We start from the raw sequence: 20,925 nt of genomic DNA, 5'->3' as shown, positions 1-20,925 counted from the left end.
TCTAATTAACAAATGTGTTTTAAGTACCTGGTATGTGCCAGGGTCCAAACAGGGTCTTATGCACCAGGGTCCAAACAGAAGCAAGACGGGGTTCATCTCTTCAAGAGCAATTTCGTGCTGCCTCGAACCAGGACAGTAACAAACTACCATAGAACAATAGGAAAGGTGCTCCCAGCACTGAGGGAAACCAGAAGAGGAGCCCCTAAGACCTCTTGGGGATGGGGTGGGGAGGATAGGAGAAGGTGTCCCTGAGGAGGTGACACTGATCAAGAGCCTTGAAGGATGTTGGAGTTGGGAGAAAGGTGTGCTGGAAAGAGAGGGCCAAATGAAAGCATATATATGGGAATTGCTGTGGGTTGAACAGGAGAGAAGGAGAAATGGGGAGTGACAGGGAATGAGGCTGAGGAGTTGAGAAGAGTCCAGATCAAGACGAGCATGGCATGCTAGGGTTGGGACTTAGTTTGAAAACTGTGGAGAGCCATTAAAGGAGTTTAGGTTAAGGAGAGCCAACAATGTGAGAGGGATTTTACCTGAGGCACGCTGAGTCGACCTAAGAAATCCTTGTTTACACAAACTGCCTCTCTAGAATCAACATGGGGTGTAGAGAGTCCAAGGGCCAGGAGTCCCAGCTCTGCCGTGCATTAGTCGTGCCACCTTAGGCAAGTGGCTTACTCTCTCGTGGTCTGTCTTCAAGTCTCTGAAATGAAGGTCTTGGACTAGGTAATACCCAACTGTCCTCCTACCTTTACCAGGAGTCTATGATTCTGCAATTTTGTCACTGTTTTTCGGAGCTTGTTTTATAATTCCTAATGTTAACTTATTAAAATTGCTATGCTAGCGTGATGACTGAAAGCTAGTTGACATTGAAGTTTTTTCTTTATCTATTCCATGTAAAGACAGGTTACTAAAGTGTGTGATGATATAGCATAAGAAGCTAAGAGTCGGTTGGTTTCTTTGTAGTCTTGGCTGGGTCAGAAATTATTTGCATGACCTGGAATAAGTCATTTTACTTTTCTGGACCGCTTATTCCCTACTCTTCACTACCAGTTCTAAACATGGCTACATGGAGAGATAAGAGTCAGATTCGACTCTTAGAGTTCTCGTGAGTTTCTTTTACATATATCAAAAAACTTCTTGCAAAGGCTAGCAAATCTCTCTATTTCAGTTTAAAAGTATTTAAATCAGAACAGAAGAAGCTGAGTATCTCATGCAAAAGATATGCTTATTTCGTCCACCACCACCATTCCCCACCAAAACCAGGCAAAAGTCATTTTAACTTCATTTCTAAAATGAAACATGATTTTGATTTGGAGATTTGGTCTACTTCTCTTTTTTTTTTTTTTTTTTTCCAATCACTGAAGCTTATTTTCTTAGAAAAAATGACATGTGTATTAAAAATATCTAAAAATCCAGAGAATCTGCAAAAGGCAAATATCAGAAACAGAAAACTTAGGTCATTCACCCAGAGATAAACGCATCATGTTGGACTCATATTTTGTTTATATTTTTCCCAAAATAATTTATATATATTATATACAGTTAATTATTATATATATAAATTAATATATATTATATATATTGTCAAATTATATATACTGTTATGTGACTTGACCAAAATATCCCTCATCATACATTAATATACAACAAAGTTTTAAGGCTCTTCTCAGATTCGGCGAAAATGAAATGATGAATTCCAATGCTGGTAGCTAGTGATGTGATGCAAGTGTGTGCAAAGTGATGGGGGAACCCAAGAAGGGAGCCGATTAACCCTTCTGGGAGCTGACAGTTGGCTCTTGAAGGATACCAAAATTTACCAGGCATGAAAGAGCAGAAACCGTTTCCCAGATAGCAGAAGCAGCCTGGGAGAACCTACTGGAAACCTTGATAGACCATGGCCTGTAGGAGACCCGCGTGGTGTGGTAAGTGGGCGGGGTTCAACAGAGGTGAGCAGAGTCGGTGAGTGGGTCCCGGGTATGAACAGCTTTGTTTGCCAGGCTGCAGAGTATGGAGTTTGTCCTGTTGACCATGGGAAACCAGGGACTTTACAGAATCCATTACTGCCTTACATGAAAGCAAGTGATACCCAGTGAGCACAACCAAAAGCTGGCTTTACTCTTAAGAACGGATTCTTTAAAATCCGGGGGCTTAAAAAAACCTTCATATAGAAGCCAAATACAGTCTTGATGAATGTTTCTCAGAAAATTCTCACCACCTCTGTTGAAGCCTTTTAAGGCTCTTTTAGAGTTCTTTGGTGACCTGCCTGAATATTGCATTCAGGTAACTCCTGCAATGGCAAACTCATCTTTAAGGAGCAACCTGCCTAGAAGTTGTTCAGGCCACTCTCACCAATAGGAAGGGATGTGTTCAGCCCTGCTGATGCCTTAGGGAGGGCTCTGATGAGAAGGAAAGCTCTGGAAGCCAGTATTGGCTGGCTTTTTGGTTTTTGTTTTTTTCTCAGAACCAGTTGTTTCTTAACCAGCTCATTGGCGCCACCCAATGGGAATGGGCTAGAATACAGCTCTGAAGCTCTGTAGGCTTCTGAAGGGCGGCTCCAACTGGGACGTCCTTCCTGGTTTCTGATCTGTTATTTCAACCACTCTTTCCCTGTAAGAATGTTAAGAGGCATCCCAATAAACAGTTTTCCTCCTGCATTTTGAGGCTGTGTGTGGTGAGGAAAGCACCGGTCCTGGCTTTTCACAGACTAACTCAGCGGCTTTGCTGAAGTCCCATATCCTCTCTCAAACTGTTCCCTCTTCTGCTCTTTTTTTTTTTTAAACTCTTCCATATTTCTAGTATCTACAGTCTTTTAGTGGCATAATTGTTTTAGTATTTACCCATTGCACTTATAATTTAAAGTGGCATCAATCTGGGTAAAGAAAAAATATCTTTGGCATTTTGAAAATTTGGGAATGATTGCAACCATCTAGAAATCATGTGTGTCGACTAATATATGTCAGCAACATCCCAATGCATATTCATAAGGACGTCTCACCTGGTGTAGTAGAAAGAGCTGGCCTTTGCGCTCAGATGGACCTGAGTTTAAATCCCACTCCTGCTGGTTTCTGTGGCACTTTGCGAAGTGACTCTCCCTCTCTGAGCCTGTTCCCTCATCAGTCCAGTGGGGATGGCAGCTCTTCCTTCACGGGTTAGGGTAAGGGTTACATGGTGTAATATCTATAGAGCCACAAGGGACATGGGGACTGATGGGGAGCGGGCCTCTGTTTCATGGAAGCAACTGCTATTTTTTAGGCTCCCCAGCTATCCATCCACCCGGAGCAAATCACTTCCGCTCTGAAGCCCGGATTCCTCTCTCGTCTCATCAAACGGGGATCAGAGTTCCCTCTCTCAGATGTACAGATGCAATGATATAAGCACCCCAGAGCACCTGCACCTCATGGGGCCCTAACAAATGCTAGTCCTTTCCAAAAGTATTGACCCATTGCAAATAATTACAGAATTAGTTATAAAGCCAAAATTGTGTTCATCCCATGATCTCTCCCTCACTCACTCTTTCTCTGTCTCTCTCAAACACACACACACACACACACACACACACACACACACACACACACTTGGCATTCCCATCTTATTTTTCCCATCTCTGTCATCAAAAGTTAACGCAAAACACAAGAATCTTTGGAAGCTTAACAAAGGAACAGCAAATTCATTTGAAGGTTGTCATTGTTTATTTCCATTCCTCCCACCAGGTCCTGGGTCTTTATTTGAACAGTTGTGCGTTTACCTGCCTGCCCACGCCCCCATCCTCATCCTTCCCCGGACCCTCCACTCTAGCGACAGCAACCCCAGATCCCTGGCGGGGTCCACCTCGGCTGCCCTTCCCTCCAGATGTAGCCTCTATTCTCGAGAACTTTCTCCCACCCTCATCCATCCTTACCCTCCTTTAAATTTTAGAGCCCATCTCAGTGGGTACGTTATCAGAGAAGTCCTCTCAAGCCTCTTCCCCCAGCACGGAGTGAGGGCTGCCATGTTTGTGCTTCTGAAGAGATCAGAAAAGGGAATGCATGAACATTGAGTCCATGCATATGTTAATAATTTTAACCTTCCCAGGTAGGTATCACCAGTCCATTCATTGCTTAATTAAACAAACATTTATTGGACATCAATTGCCAGGCACTGGGAATCTGGCAGCAGACAGTAGACAGCCTCTTCCTCTGTGGCTCTTATGGGATCTCACATGGGATGAATCCAGGGGGCAGGGATGAAACAAATAATAGACTAGTCCAGTTGTGAAGAAGGATGCTAGGAAAGGAGGGAAGAGGAGGCTGTGCCCCATCTCGGAGTTTAGGGAAGGTGTCCTTAAAAGGGGGCATTTCAGCTAAAACCTGAAGGCTCAGGGGGAGTGAGGGCAGAAATGGGATCTAAATGTGGGTGAATTTGGTTCTACCAGGTTCGGCTCCCCTCCTCTAAGTATCTGCATTTACGTCATTGTCATTGTGTTTTGGCTAGTGATCTACATCTCCTTCTCCCCCGATAGATTGTAGCTCCTTGCAAACAGCAATCTTGTCTCCCAGGCCCCTGGTACATAGTACAAGTAATAGGTATCATAAATGGTCATTTAATTTTTCAATACATGTATCTGTATGTACTTGACTGTATTTAATAATATTATAGGGGTGCGAAAGTGCCTAGATTCTGCCATGTATGTTCTGTTGTTGCTTTAACCAACACATTGCTGTGTGTTCTCTGGGTCTCTGAGCACCTGGGCACTCCCCTTGGCAAGCTCCCCTTCCTCAGACATTTCCTATTTTGTAGGCTGGGGCGATCCAGGGTCAGCAAGCAAGAGGTGTAGCAACTGGCATCAGCTCTGCAGCAGGTGGAACTTGGAAGCAGCTCATTCATCTAATTAACGTGACATGAAACGTGTCCTCGCAAATGCTGCGTGGCACAGGGCTCATCACCGGCTTGCTATCCGGGCCATTCTGGAGCATGAAAGAGGAGCCACTACCCTGGGCCAGGCACTGGGCTAAGGGTGGGGACACAGAATGAAAGCACGTGTCGTGACTGGATGAGGGTTTCTTTTTCCTGACGGTAGTTCACAGTCCGGTGGGGCTAACAGACACACCCATAGTGCATGCACACACACACACAGGTGCAGACCAGTTCATTGCAGGCAAGGCTCCAGGTGGGCACAGGTGGAGGCCATGGCTAACTCTACAGTGGGTGGGGTGGGAGTGTCAGACGGTCTTCCATGCAGGGCAAAGTCATCTTGCCTGAGTTGGGAACATGAGTGGCAATTAGCCAAGTAAAGAGGGCAGGATGTGGTAGGAACAGGCCACAAGCAAGGGTCTCAGCCTGTGCAGAGGTGGGGAGAAAGAGAACGGATGGCACACTAGGATCTGTAAATGCCCCCGAGAGCCAGGCAGGTGACAGAGATGGTGAAAGGCCAGTTGCTTGCATGTCAGACCCATTGGTATAGTCTTCATTTCCATTAAGAAATGTTCTCCCTCCTGCTTTTCTTGATACCCACTTAAGCTATCCTTCATTTTTCCATCTTTGACTGAAACTTAGGTAAAGAGAAATTGTTCCCTAAGAAAAACAGCAGTCTAAATCCAATTATATCAACCAGTAAGTGACACTTGGTTCCTATTGGAGAGACAACTGAGAGTGGTGGGGACTGGGGCAAACTGGAGAGCATATTCTCCATCTGAAGAGGCAAGTTGTTCTTCAACTCCAGCAGCTTAGTGGCTCCAGATCTTGTAATATTTCAGAAAAAGCGAGAAACCTGGATTTTTGGTGAGTTAGCCAAGTTTTTAAACATAGTTTTGACTTAAAAAAAATTAAAACCAAACAGAACACATCTACATGCTGAGCCTTATTCATGGGCCATGCTTGCAACCTCTTATTTAAAGGCTCTAGAGGTCCCAAGGGTATTTTTAGAATCCTCAACAAGTCATTGCTCTGCTCTCAGTTTCTCCTAACCATCCTTCTCCCCCTGCTTTCCAGAAAGAGATGACGAGCAGGATGTGTCACTAACGCCCCATCTTACCCTTTGGAAGAAAGAGAAAAGCTGTTTCCTCCTGGAGCCCTGAGCGGGTAGGACGGAGACCTCCCTGGCTGAAATGGCGTAGCTACTCCCAGGAGCAAGCGAGGTGGAGACCAGCGGTGACTCTGACAGACATTCCCCCTTCACTCCAGGCCTTCTTGACCCTCCGAGTGCTGCTAGCCTGACCTGTGGACCCGGCCAACCATGGCTGAGAGAAGGACACCCCTCTACCCTCCGGGCTCGGAATCTTCCAGAAGGCAGCTCTGCACTTCTGTGTACGTCGAAGTTCTGCCTGGTACCTGCCGCCTAAGCTTTACTGGAATTCAGGTTTTGAGACTGCGAAAATTATTTGTACTTTTCCACTTCTCTGTCTTGTCCGCTGGCCGACTTTTCTGTAACGTGTTTTCTAAGCACCCAGTGAATTTTGGAACTCCGGATGCGCAGCAGGTTTTTCTATAACAAGCCTTCCTTTTCAGGTCTCTGCAAGCTCCCGCCCTGGTCCTGTGGTCCAACTTGTAAATGAGAGACCTGAGGCCCCAGCCCGCAGCATCAACACAATTTCCCTAGAAGGCAGTTTTATCAGGGACCACTCCACGGTGGCTCGTCTCTGCCCCAAACAAGGTCTGCACTCTTTAACAGGGAAGAGACTGGTTGCTGGCCTAAGGCTGACGATTTGCCAATTCACCCTGAATAGAATGTGTTTTTTATAACCAAACCATTCCTTGCCTCTTCCATTCAAGATATTTTTTTCCTGTTTCCCAGAAGAGAGAAATAATAGGAAGTTATAAACGACCAAGAGTGATCAGCAGAAGCCGTGAGCCAGATTAGTGCAGCGTTTGTTCTTTGTGAAAGGGTAGGGAGTCGTGGCTGTCTCTGCCTAATACTAAGATTTCAGTGAGAAAAACAAAAGTACAATTGGTTATTTGGTGCATGTAGCTCAAACGCCCAGCTCATCGACTTACAACCTTCCCAGCTGGCCCTCTGAGCTTCTAAATACAGCCGATGTTTTCTTCCTCTTCCTCCCCACTCTCCCCTCCTCTGCTCTATTATATTATGGCACAAAATTAATTTCTGCGCCTATGATTGTGCCACAGTTGCCAAGGTAACAGTGGAGCTGGAGCTAACTTCCTTCTTCCATCCGTCCCAATTTTTCTATTCCAGTAGACAGAATAATGCAGTCTGTGCTACATCCTGCCTTTTGAAACCTAAGTGAATTTTAGTTGAATGTTGCCTTTTTTGATTCATGCACGAAACTGTGGTGGCCCTGAGAGCCTGTGACCGGGGCTAATAATACTTCCGTTTGAATTTGACAAAATCGAAGTTGGTGGAGGGAAGTAGATAAGAATGTATTAGTGTGTTTTAATGTCATACCGATTAAAGAATGACTAAACGATTCTCATTTTGTTTCCTTCTACGTAATATGTTAAAGCCATTTGTGGCTGCCATGAGAGCCTAGAAAGCATGAAATCTTTCTTTGTCCAAACTAAGAAAGGGCTGACTGTCTGGGCACGGTGGCACTCTGTGTTGACCTAACCCAGCAAACCGACCCTTGCTTCGTGTCTCATCAAGTCGTCTCATGGAATCCGAATCCTGCTACCTCTCTCTATATTGTTGTGCTCTGGTCAACAACAAACAGACCCTTTTTTTGGCTTCCTAAGTAACTTTGAGAAGACAAGATAGGCAAAGATTTTTCTCAGCATCACTTTTGGCTGAAAGAATATCTGAGTGTCCTAAGGATCCAGAGAACAGAGGAATAAGAACCCCTATTCCCGACCTATGCAATACACAGTAAGTACCACATGGAACTGTCCAGCAGTGGGACAGAGAAATGACAGCGTGGAGCCCATGCCCTAGGAGGAACTCGGAAGCGCCTCACCATGGAAAACCACAGGAGTTTTGCATTAAAAAGTGGACTATCTTCCTGCATTTCAATAATGCCTAATCAAGTAGGATGCTGGACTCTGAAGACATTTGTTATTAATTCTTTTGAAGGTTATTTTCTATTAACTGTGCATATGGAATTTCCACTCAATTTAAAAATCCAAATATTTTTTAAACTTCTTAGAACAATTTCATCCTGGTTATACTGCTAATTGCACTAATCAACTCTTCTAGGATAAGTTGTGGCAAACCACTCTTATTTTTTAATTACAGAGTATTTCTAGTCCCACAGAGCTTTGTTTGGCAAATTCTAAAGAAAATCATTACAGGCAGTTTTTATCTCTTTGGCCTAACTACATCCTAAGTACATCTCATTGCGACTGGAGGATGGGAGCTCCTGACGGCCCCTCAGGCATCTCCAGCTCTCTGGGTCTGACACTGATAATCCGTTTCTTCCTCCTAACCCGGCTGGCTCTCCTTCATTTTCCACTATTTTTTTTTTAGTTGAGTAATACATGTATCCACTATTTTTTTTACTTTGAGAAATTTCAAAGTGGAAATTTCAAAAAGGAAAGATTACAATGAACATCCATATACCCTTGACTTCCGTGCATCAGTTGTTAACATTTTTTGGATTGTTAGCGTTTTCCATATTTTCTTTCTCTCTAAATATACATTCTTATTGCTGAATCATTTCAAAATATGTTGCAGACATCATAAAACTTTAAAATACTTTATCAACTGTCCCAAAAATGTTTATAGCTTTTTTTCTTTTGATCCAGGATCCAATTAAGAATCACACACGTTGCATTTAGTTGTCATTCTCTTTAGTTAAGGGATTAGAGTTCTCCTTTTATGTATCTGGGAGGGGTGTGTGTGTGTCTTTCATGACACTGACATTATTAAGGAGTTCAGGCTGGTTTTTTGTAGAGTGTCCTACAGTTTGCAATTTTTTTTCTGATTGTTTCCTCTTTATTAGATTCAGGTTAAACATTTTTTAGCAAAAATACTACGTAATTGATGTTGTTTCTTTCCTAGTGCATCACATCAGGAAGTATATAATGTCTAGTTGTCTCTTTTCATGATATTAAGCTTGATCAGTGGGTTCAGGTGTTATCTACCTGACCTACTCATTATAAAGGTCCATAATTCGTTCTGAAGCTTTGAAATTCAGTATACATACGTTTTATAGAGTGTGAGGCTGTGTATATGTGCATTTCTTTCTTAATATTCTCAGAGAGGTCCAGGATCTCCAAAAGATTACAACCATTGCAGTTAGATGGTATAGCAGAGAAAAGAATTCATCTCTTCCCATTTAACAGAGGGAAGGGGAAGCAAGAAGCTTCCCTGCACAGGCAATACATGAGTATTCCGGCTAATGAGAATTTGTATGGTCCCCGTAGCCAGGGTTGAAATATATATAACTTTTTTTTTCTCCCATCCTCAGTATCCTCCCATTCAGACCCATGGTTTATTTTAGAGAGCATGCATTTTCATTGAAGGAATTGCCCAAGGGTGCAAAAATTGATTTTGGCTGTGGGTCGGGGGAATCTTAGATATTATGATGGGTCATGGCCCTCCAAAGGGCCACAGTACATATACATATGTGAAGTATATATGAGGCATTCAAATTTCATGGGGATAGAAGGATGATTAGTAATAAAATGTCTAACAAGGCTTCTTAGGAGGATGACAATGAAAAAAAAAATAGGCTGAGACAGACTCATCTAGAGTCAGTTTCTACTTCCAAGGTTGTTAATTTTTACTTCGTAGGGTGTTTTTTCTGAGGGCCAGGATGAATGGAAGCAACTTTGAGAGATTTCTTAATTCATTCCTTCTACCCTCCCAAACCATATCGTAATATTCTAGGTGGAAAACCTATTCTCCTCTCAAAGATCTTCAGGCGCAGAAATGCTATAGCTTCCTTTGGGATAACCCACTGAACACTTTACAACATCTGAAATCCTTCCATTCTACTTGAGCCAAACTATTGTCTGTGAGTTTCAGCTCACCTTTTCTGGTGTCCCACATTAAGAAAGATCCAAAAATGATATAGGATAAGTAAAAACATAATAAACGAGAGCTTTATTTGCATATCTAGGAAATATTTGAAGACTGTTACCGATTGTCCTTTAGCCTTCTTTCCTTTAGTGTTCTCCCATTGGCAGAATTCTCTTGGAAGTCTTGTTGTCCCATTGCTAACATTTTTGTAGCCCAACTTGAAACCTTCCCAAAGCTCTCCATCATGTCACTGTGCGTTATGAAGTAACCAACAGTGAGCATGTAAAATGATTGCATGCTTTCTCCAGACTATATTGTGTCTTTGTTAAGTCCTGACTTGATTTGTATACCTTTATAAATTTTCTGTTATATTTGCCCACACTAAATCTTTATCTCTATTAGATTCAACCATTTTGATTTATCTTCTTGAGTTTCCTTCCTTCCTAGATTTAACACTCCTCATAAGATTATACTGTTTTGTTTTATTTAATCACCTCTTTAATTGGCAGAGCATTAAGGGACTTGGGTAGAGTTCCTTTCATATTTTTGTGGTGATTTAGGCCAATCTGTCATTCTGGTCATTGACGGAAGCATGTCACTTCTGTGGCCTCTAATCTTATATCACTTCCACACCCCATAGATATCACATTGTGAGAAAAAGAAATATCATACGAACAGTGCAGCCATGTCTTCAAGAAATGTGTACAAAAGGCAAAATCACCCCAAGGAGTCAGATGTGTCACTTGGATAATACTGCTGTCATTTGTGCTTTGATCGTTTTGGTCCTTGATGAAAAGGTGATTCTCTCCTAGAATTAGCCAAACAAAGTGTGTTTTGGAAATAATGGTATTTTTTTTTTCCTGCCTTAAAAAATATATCAACAAAAAAACTTTTATAACAGGCAATTATTCTCTGGGTAAGTTATTAATTCTGGGTAAGACGTTTTCAATGAATAAATAAGGACTTTTGTAACTCTTAGAAGGAAGAGTCCATTTCTAATCTGACAATTACGCTGTTTTACTAGCTTTTAGTGTGCTAATTTCAAAGTTTTCCAGTGTCTTTTCTAATTGCATCAGAAAAAAAATGTTTACCCTATTTTCAGTTCCATTTGTGATTAAATTAAAGGTTTGGTTATAAGGACAGACTAACACAAGTAAATCCATTAGAAAAGCAAGATAAAACTAAAGGATATTTATGAAATCAGTTCTGTAGGAATTCAAGTGTCACAAATAAAAGACATATAACCATCATCTAGTCTGTCTTTTTTTGTGTGCTCAATTCATTTCTTTAACAAATATGTTCTTCATCTTGCAATGGTCCTGAAACAGGTAAATGAAAAAAAAAATGTTAATTTTCTACAAAAACTAATTCAAAATTACTTGAGAACACGCACGCACAGATTTGTATTTCAGCAGCAGTTCCTTTGTCCTATTACAGATTTTCCCAGGAGGGTGTCATGCCTGTAGTTCAGCTTCTCCAAAGATTAATGATGTACATCATTTTTCCTTGCAGTAGGATTCAACATTAAATTTGATAAAAACCTGGCATATAAATATAGTAAGTCTAGACTATAGAAAAAGCTCATCAGTCAGATGAGTGAATAAACCTGAATTTTAATCTCAGGTTTGCCACTGTCTTACTTATGTGACCTTGAGTAGTATATTTAATTGCCTCAGATTTCTGAACTGCAACTGGGCTTATAGATTTGTTCCTATATAACTTAGAATTATTTTTGGAAAATAATATAAGGTAAAAACATTAACGTATTTGGAAAAACAGAAATACATAAATTCTGTATGTTTATATGTTATTAGTACATTTACAGTCACTATATAATCATTGTAAGTGACTCTGGTAACAGCCAATGTTGCTCAGAGCAACAACAGAGTACCATATCTGACAAAAGCTATTTGTGACGAGGTGATTTCTAAACATGGGGCCTTGAGGAGTGAGACTTCTGGAACCCAATCACAAATATAAAGGGTTCCTCTGCTTCTCAGTTCCAGTGTTGGAAATGTACACCAGGATGTGACAAAGAGGCAGACCATGGACCGAACTTGGCCTGCAGGCATGTTTTGTTGGACCTACACAGTGTCATACCACTTTCTTTTTTTTAACCATCTACCAACATTTAAAAATTGGGAAATTTGACACATAAAAATCAGAATTTCTGGCTTCTCTTACAAAATCAGAAGCTCTGGCAACACCAGGCTTTTGTTTTCATGTAGCAGGAATTGGCTGAGAAGGTGCTGACCCATTCAGAGGGGTATGTTTCTCCAGTTTACCACTGTCCTCACCACTCCCTATCGCCTCCCTGACATGCAGCTGATAGTCAGTCACCCTTGTCTTCTTACCCTGGGATGCTTCACTCATTTACATTTCTAGACACTCACCTTTCAGGTTGCAGCTCCTGCTACACCACATCTAGAGAGGCCACTGAGGAAACCACTATTTTAGTTTTCAAGTTCATCCCCATACACATTGAATATCTGCTATATTATTATAGTCTTTCTAGTAGCCTACATTGTATTAATCATAATAAATGGAAAACTATCTTAGAAGTTTTCAAATTCAAGCCAGATGCCCTCAGTCCCTCCACCCAACAACAGCAAAAATTGATACTCCCATAAGAAGCTTACTTCCTACAGAAGTTAAGCTGATCGTTAAATCTGTCCAATCTTTCATTATCCTAAATTCTTAAACTTCAACTCTGCTTCCAAGCAAACTTCATTGCTATATTGACCAAAATGATAAAGAAATGTCATTGAAAAACACTGGTAGTGTCATTTATAACAATTAGATATTTTATCTGATTTTTCTTCTTTTTCATTGTATAGTAGATTTTAGCAGATCACGTTATTTTAACAGAAACTTCTCATTGTTTAATGCAGCATTTATCATCTGAGTTTTCATGAAGATAAAAACCAAGAAGAACTTCCAAGTACTTAATAAATTAAAAACTAAATGAGGAAATCCAATTCAATCTCATTAAACTTTGACTGAGTTTATAACTGTATTACTGCATACTAGATTAAGTCGAATATCAGCTCCAGAGGAAATCATATCATACGACTGAGGCATGACCTCAGATGTTATCAAATCAGCAGAGAGAAGAGTCTAAGCATTTTCAAGAAATATGTAAGAACATAGAGGGAAAAAATTATCACCAGAATCCTATGTTTATTAACTTGGAAACAATATTACAGAGAACTGTTCTCCCTGACTGTGCATGTATATGTCTCTACAATGATGTATTTAGTATTGCTAAAAACTACACGCTGACTGATATCCACAGGAGGCAGCAGCATTTAGAAGATTCATAAATTGTGACTTGTTCATTTATCTAAAGGCCACTTAGGGCTTGTCTTAATCAGAAGTATAATCACATGAAGGTACAACAGAGACGTTCGGCCCACATGAGTCTGTGGTTAAGGCAAAACCTTGGTAAAGATGCTGAGGCCTTTTAGATAGGATAAGGTCTAGTGGGAGAAGTTAACGCCGGAAATGAGGAACTGGCTGCCCACCTCAGCCCTGTCTGTGCTCAAAACCCTGTAGTGCTCCCCTTTACACTCAGAGTAAAAGCCTCAGCTCCCCTCTTCTCCCTCCGCTCCAGCCCCCCGGCCTCCTTGCTGCCCTCACACACACCGGGCACACTCACGCTCACAGCCTTAGTGCTGGCTCTTCCCCAGATAGCCTCCCGGCTATCTATATTATCTATATTAATTTGATGATACTAACACCAAAAGCGTACATTCGAGTGTCTCCTGTAAACTAAGGACACCCTATGCGTTTTCCGTGGATAATCTCATTTACTCCTTGTGACGACCCCATGAGGTTGGGTGTCTGTGTTTACCCCCATTTTATAGACAAGGTTACCTGAGGAATTTGCCCCAGGTCACAAGCAAGAAAGTGCCGGAGCGGGAATTCACCACCACCCAGGTGTGCTTCAGAGCCTGCGCTGGTCACCACGGGAATCACCCTCACCCCCTGGGCATCAGCCTCTTTTCCAGATCGTTTGCCTCTCTGTGGACACAGGCTCCACGTGCTGTAGCAATGCGGCCTTCAGTTTCTTTCCTGGTCATTTGTTAATGTGATTGCATTAGTGCTACTATGACCAGTCCATCTGAGATCACACAGTATTTCTATTCGCAAGATGTGCATTCACAAACACTAAGTGGACCTTGAGTCAGATTAGGTGGGACAATGATCTAACGAGGGGACACTAACAAGGTCAGAATGACTAGTCCACAGGATGTTGAGTGGTGTGAGAGTAAGACCAGAGGCCGAGATGGGGTCTCAAGTGGGCAGGAGACAGGAAGACAATCCCGAAGTCTAGGAAAAGTCTCCCAGGGTGGGAGCAGGGTGTTCCTGTGACCAATCTAAAGGGTACGTAAGGAATTTCTAGGTCATGCTCCCTACTGTGAAATGGGAGAAAAGCATACATTTTTACTCTTCTTATAGAAAAACAAGCAGACTCTTACGGACTAATAAACAGAAACACCCAAAGCAGCAGATCTTAGCTTTGACAGTAAGAAGTTTGCAGAACTATCACAGTTAATTTTTGCTAATTTTCCTTCTTTGTTAAAGAAATTAACTGGCATTAATTCTTCAGCTATAATGTAAACTATGTGGGTATATGAACAACTAGAAATATGGAACCGAGAGGCCAGAGCAATATGTGGCTGTGAGAATTATTAATGCATATATTCCAAGGACTAAATTTAGAAATGAATAGGAATCACAGTGCATTTGAAAAGCAGCCTCCATTCCATCCACCTGACTGATGCAGCTTCCTCTGAGGTCACCAGGAGTCAGGCAGACCATAAACATGCTCAGGTTCCTGGTTCCATCAGGAGAGCTTTCATATGTCAGTTTGTAATGCTGGCCTACGTTTTAAGGCTAGATGAGATAAATATGCTGTGATGAAATGAATTACTTTTACTTTCCCATTCCTAGGGCTCCATGGATGTTGTCCACAAAATGATTCAACTACAGACCATAGAAGGAGACAGCATTTGTCAAGAGAGAAGCCGGGGGTGTGGGGGGATGGGGTGGTTAATAGTAAATCGTTAGATTCAGCAACTATGGAACCATGGAAGTTAAAGAAAATTCATTCAAAAGGCAAGCCCCATTTCACACACCCAGGAATAGTTGTTAGCACATTTCCAACCTTAGCATGAGCTTCCTGAGGTTGTACAGATAACGTAAGGGGTGACTTTGGCATTAAGTACTGGCAGGGCATTATCTGGACATTGAATGCAGCAAAACCCTGTGAGCTTATGGGTTTGAAATAAAAGAAATTAAAAATTGGGAGTCCAGAATGTCCCTAAGAGCCATAAGCGGGTTATTGCCATGTCTTCTGCTTGCATTCAGAAGAAAGACTACGCTGCCCCAGGGAGCATGATACTTCATTGGGATGTACATTCTCTCTCCTAAGTGACTGCAAGAGACTTCTGTGAGACTTGGATAGAGAAACGTGAAAGAAAGGCACTCCAGCCCTTCACCCATTGCCAAGAGGAAGGGAAGACAGAAGAGGTGATTTTTATTTTTTTTTATTTTTTTTTTATAGTTTTATTTATTTTTTTCCCCCCAAAGCCCCAGTAGATAGTTATATGTCATAGCTGCACATCCTTCTAGTTGCTGTATGTGGGACGCGGCCTCAGCATGGCCGGAGAAGCGGTGCGTTGGTGCGCGCCCGGGATCCAAACCCAGGCCGCCAGCAGCGGAGCGCGCCCACTTAACCGCTAAGCCATGGGGCCGGCCCAAAGAGGTGATTTTTAAATGAACATCCTCTGCTGCTCATGGATCCCCGAGTTCTTGTTGGAAAGGACTAGGAGCACAGCAGATGGGTGTGCCGAGTGCTTTCAGGCGAATCAGGAGGGCATTTTAGAGGAAAGAAGGGCTGGGAATTTATTTACTGAGAATCTACGTTGTGCCAAGCTCTGTGCTTGGTACTCGACGTATATTCTCCCATCCCATTCTCACATCTGTTCACTGAGAGAAGTATTGGTGATGGCGACTGCCCCGTGATCTGTTGCAGATGTGGAGGCTGAGCGCTGGTTGCCTGCTGGAGAGCAGTGGTGAGCTCCCACAGGGACAGTCCCCACTCTCATATCACGCTAGGCATGGTGCCAAGGGTTTTATTTGGATTATCTAAATTAATCCCCACCATAATCCTATGAGGTAGATACCATTGTTATTATTCCCATTTTACAGATGAGGAAATTGAGGTTTAGGAGCAAGGGTCTTATTTAAGGTCATGCAGCTGGCTAGTGGCAGAGCTGGGATTTGAACCCAGGCAGTCTGTCTCCAGAGCCCCTGTTCTTAATTATTATGTTATATGCCCTCCAACACACATAGCTTGTTTATTGCAAAATTATTCCTCCTTTTAGATTGTTCACTTGCTACCCTGATGACAAAAAGCTTCTTTCACCATGAGGATCATAACATTTGTTACCTCCCAAAAAGCCCCAAGGAATCTGGGGAAGCAAAGAGGAGGACGTTACACCAGGTGAAATGAAGGCTTCCCTCACAGTGTTGAAGGGGCAAGTCTGACGAAAAAGCCACTGAAAGTTAAGATCGTCACAGTGATGGGTCATAGGGGAGAAAACGTGGATTCCCGGTGCTGCTGCAGATGTTGCTAATCAGGCCACTGTCTAGGGAAGAAAAGGGAAGACAGACTGACTACAGAAGCTCAGTCTCTGCCAGCTTGATGAGAACAGTCAAGGCTAAGGAGAGCTCTCCCCTTTGATTCAGAGGGGCTCACCCCTTCCAACTGTCCTCCAAAACAGTTTCGTTCCTGACCAGACTTACTCTACTAGGGAAGACTAGTATAGACCGAGGAGAGGAAAGTGAATATTCTCTCCTCAAATTTGGCAACAGGAATGTGCGAGACTGGAAAACACGCAGGGAAATTCAATCCAAGGCAGTGGACATTTGCATCCCTTCCATGGTTGAGCACTCATATGAGGCCCTTATTCAACATGGTAACTTACCCGCAAAGGCTGTCCTCACACGGGTTTCACAGGGCGAGAGCATGCAAACCTCAGCTCCCTGGCGTCGGGCTGGGGGCACTCATCTGCTTTGCCTTTTCTCATCCTAGGTTTAGAAGCCCTTTGAGAGACTAATTTTGCCCATTTATGTACAAATCCTCAGCATTCATTCTTGTACCAATCATATCTGGTAACTACTAAGATTCAATTTGCATTAGAGCCCGATGGGGGATCTACAGACACAAAGAAGACATCTGATAATTACTAGAGCTCAAATACAGCCGATCCGTGAATACAGAATGGAGAAAGCAGCTACCAATGGGAAGCTTGCCAAAACAGACTAGTCTAGCTAGCAGAAGAAGAAAAAAGCTTTTGTTTAGAAAAAGTGGAACATAAATTGCACCCTTTTCTTTTCTCTTCCATTCTTTGAAAGATTGTCCTGAAGGGCAGACTCCTTATTTTAATGAGAATGTGGACAGACAAAATAGCAGATAAGCTTCAGCAATTTAGCGGAAAGATTTGCCCAAATTCTTAGAAAATTAGCCTCAAAGCCAAAGAGGCCCCCCTTCCTCCATTTTCACGGCCTCTGCATTTCTTGAGGCCCTCCTTGTTCCCATGACTCTACCAAAGCCAGGTGATGACTTTGGCTGTCTCCAGGATGTTCCCTAGCCTTCACAGACCGAAACCAGGTTGCTCTTTCTAAATCCCAGACCTGATCATCCCAGCTCCCCTTCACCCCTTAAAATCCTCCACTGGCAGCCCACCCCCACCAGAAGGAACTAAACTCTCTTCAGCGAGGCCCCGAGTCAGGCCTTTCACAGCGTAGAAAGAATGGCCAACAGCCCCTTCACTCATCCTCAGATGTTTGGATTTTGTGGGCTAGAAAGTTTAAAATTAAACAATGGAGAGTGATTTATGAATGCTACCATATAGCATCACCCTTATTTCACAGAAGAAAGGACATTTCAACATCAAAAGAGTAGAAATAGTGTGGGGGGGGTGAAAAGGGGAATGGGGCACACATGTACGGTGGTGGAGGGTAACTAGACTTTTTGTGGTGAACACAATACAGTGTATACAAAAGCCAAAATACAATGATATACGCCTGAAATTTACATAATGTTATAAACCAATGAAACCTCAATAAAAAAAAAAAGAGAGAGAGTAGAAAAAGTACGTCTCAGAGTAAAAGCCAGTCCTTTAGTTTCCCCTAAAATAGTTAGAGCGTCTATGCCTTCAGTAGAACACTGGCTGAAACAACTTGGTTGTAATCAGTTGTTTGAAGCTGCTGTATGCTGTTCTTCTTTGTTTGTGAGTTGGTGGTGATGGGGGTGGTTTTCCTGGGGAGGCCTGAATGCCTAGAGGCACTTGATATGCTTGGCCAGCCCAACCCTTCACCACTTGGTTTCTCTCCATGTGATCCTGCTTGCCTGACCTCTTGCAAGAGGGACAACAGCAGAGAGCCCTCTCTCCAAGACAGCCCAAGGGAAAAGCACACACTCCGCCCTGAGTGCTGCCACTGCCTCCACTGTGACCTGAAGACAGAACTGCTATGACCTCCTCCTATAGACAAGAAATGCCTCCCTTTTCTTGAGGCTGTCAGACCTGGTAGGAATGTGCTGTCCTGTCCCTGAGCCACCAATGGGACAAAGAGAGCCTAGAAATGGACACTTGTATATGGTTCTTATAGACCTACCCATCTGCATCCTAGAGTTGTCCTTCCATGCAGTGAGGGCATCAGGCGGGAGAGGTGAGGCAACATAAAGCCACAGGTGTGTAGTTTATTATTTACGCTGACATCATCCTACACAACAGGTCTGCAGAACCCGAGAGGTCCTGAGAATATCACCTCTTCAATACAGAACTATGAAGGAAATAAATTCAGCCCAATAAATGACTCAAATATCTACCTGGTGTGATATTTAATGCACCCATTTTCCAGATGAACAAATTCAGGGTCAGAGAGGAGATGATTTGCCCATGATCACACAGGTAGGAAGTGATGGAGCTAAGACCCAAATATATGCCCTCTGACTCTAGGCCCAGTGCTCTTGTGGGAGAAGACAGAAATTTGAGTGTGGCTTATCATCCAGACATGGTCAAGAAACATGAAACCATTCAGGGAATAAAATAAAATCATAGATTATAAAGGACATTCTTGGTATTAGCAATGGATCCTTCTCAACGCATCCTTTAAAGACTTAAAATATAGTTTAATATACAGAAAATAAACATACACTTAAGTTCTACTATATTGAGTAATAGAATATTTACATTTATGGAAAGGCTAACTACAGCCTAGAAGGATGATGACATCCAGTGAAGACACATTCAATTTTAGTTTTCATAATCTCTTCCCAAGAACCCAAAAGGTTCATCTAGTATTAGTTTGCTAGGGCTGCCATAACAAAGGACCACAAACTCAGCAGCTTAAACACAGTTCTGGAGTCTAGAAGTCTGTGATCAGGGTGTCACAGGGTTGTTCCTTCTGAGGGCTGTGAGGGAGAATCTGTCCCATGTGTCTCTCCTAGTTTTTGGTGGTTTGCTGGCAATCTTTGGTGTTCCTCGATTTCTGCTGTATCGTCCCCATCTCTGCCTTCCACCTCACGTGGCATTCTCCCTGTGTGCGTCTCTGTGTGCAATTCTCCCTTTTTTATAAGAAACCAGTCATATCGTCTTAGGGGCCTACCCTACTTCAGTTTGTCCTCATCTTAACTAATTGCACCTGCAATGACCCCGTCTCCAAACACGGTCACATTCTCAGGTATTAGGGGGTTAGGACTTCAACATATGAATTTGGGGGGAAACAGTTCAACCTGTAACACCTAGATATGTTCTAGAAAGGGTATTGATCATGGAACAAAGGAAAATTAGAACCAATTTTTTTTTCTGTTTGTTTTCTTTTATTGTGAAATTTTTGTTGTAATTATTGTTTATCAGTCACCATGTAAGTGCATCCCTCCACCTCTTATGCCCATCCCCCACCCCCCTAGCCCCACAAAGGAAAATTAGAACCAATTTTTTTTGTTTTTTTATTGTGAAATTTTTGTTGTAATTATTGTTTATCAGTCACCATGTAAGTGCATCCCTCCACCCCTTGTGCCCATCTCCCACCCCCCCAGCCCCTGGTAACCACCAAACAGTTCTATCTGTCCATGTGTTGGTTTATCTTCCACATATGAGTGAAATCATGCACTGTTTGTCTTTCTCTTTCTGGTTTATTTCACCTAACACAATACCCTGCAGGTCCATCCATGTTGTTGCAAATGGGAAGATTTTGTCTTTTTTTATGGCTGAGTAGTATTCCATGGTATATATATACCACATCTTCTTTATCCAATCATCAGTCGAGGGACACTTGGCTTGCTTCCATGTCTTGGCTATAGTGAATAATGCCGCGATGAACATGGGGGTGCTTAAGCCTCTTTGGATTGTTGATTTCAGGTTTGTTGGCTAGATACCCAGTAGTGGGATAGCTGGATCATAAGGTATTTCTATTTTTAATATTTTGAGGACTCTCCATACTGTTTTCCATAGATGCTGCACCAGTTTGCATTCCCAGCAGCAGTGGATTAGGGTTCCCCTTTCTCCACAGCCTCTCCAGCATTTGTTGCTTTTTGTCTTTGTGATTATAGCCATTCTAACGGGTGTAAGATGATATCTTAGTGTGGTTTTGATTTGCATTTCCCTGATGATTAGTGATGTCGAGCATCTTTTCATGTGCCTATTGGTCACCTGTATATCTTCTCTGGAGAAGTGTCTGTTCATTTCCCGTGCCCATTTTTTGATCGGGTTTTTTGTTTTTTTGTTATTCAGTTGTGTGAGTTCTTTATATATTTTGGAGATTAATCCCTTGTCAGATATATGGTTTGCAAATACTTTTTCCCAGCTGGTGGGTTCCCTATTCATTTTGATCCTGGTTTCATTTGCCTTGTAGAAGCTCTTTAATCTGATGAAGTCCCACTTGTTTATTTTTTCTTTTGTTTCCCTTGTCTGAGTAGACATGGAATTCAAAAAGATCCCTTTATGGCTGATGACGAATAGTGT

At 42.4% G+C, this 20,925-nt stretch overlaps 1 protein-coding gene across 2 annotated transcripts in view; it reads left to right on the top strand.

Moving 5' to 3' along the window:
- The window catches only part of MOB3B (MOB kinase activator 3B), a 182,008-nt gene extending 170,918 nt beyond the window's left edge, over nt 1-11,090 (top strand). The window contains exon 4 of one of the 2 annotated variants that reach the window (XM_058565928.1): nt 5,965-11,090. In XM_058565928.1, coding sequence (XP_058421911.1) covers nt 5,965-5,994 — 30 coding nt within the window. In that variant the 3' untranslated portion in view covers nt 5,995-11,090. The remainder of the gene's footprint in view (nt 1-5,964) is intronic. The other variant, XM_058565929.1, reaches the window with a different exon arrangement.
- The last annotated feature ends 9,835 nt before the right edge of the window (nt 11,091-20,925 follow it).

The sequence above is a fragment of the Diceros bicornis genome, chromosome 22 (genome assembly GCF_020826845.1).
Source record: "Diceros bicornis minor isolate mBicDic1 chromosome 22, mDicBic1.mat.cur, whole genome shotgun sequence".
NCBI classification, from domain to species: Eukaryota; Metazoa; Chordata; class Mammalia; order Perissodactyla; family Rhinocerotidae; genus Diceros; species Diceros bicornis.
The sequence above is the reverse complement of the archived record's forward strand: the minus strand, read 5'-3'. Positions and strand labels throughout refer to the sequence as shown.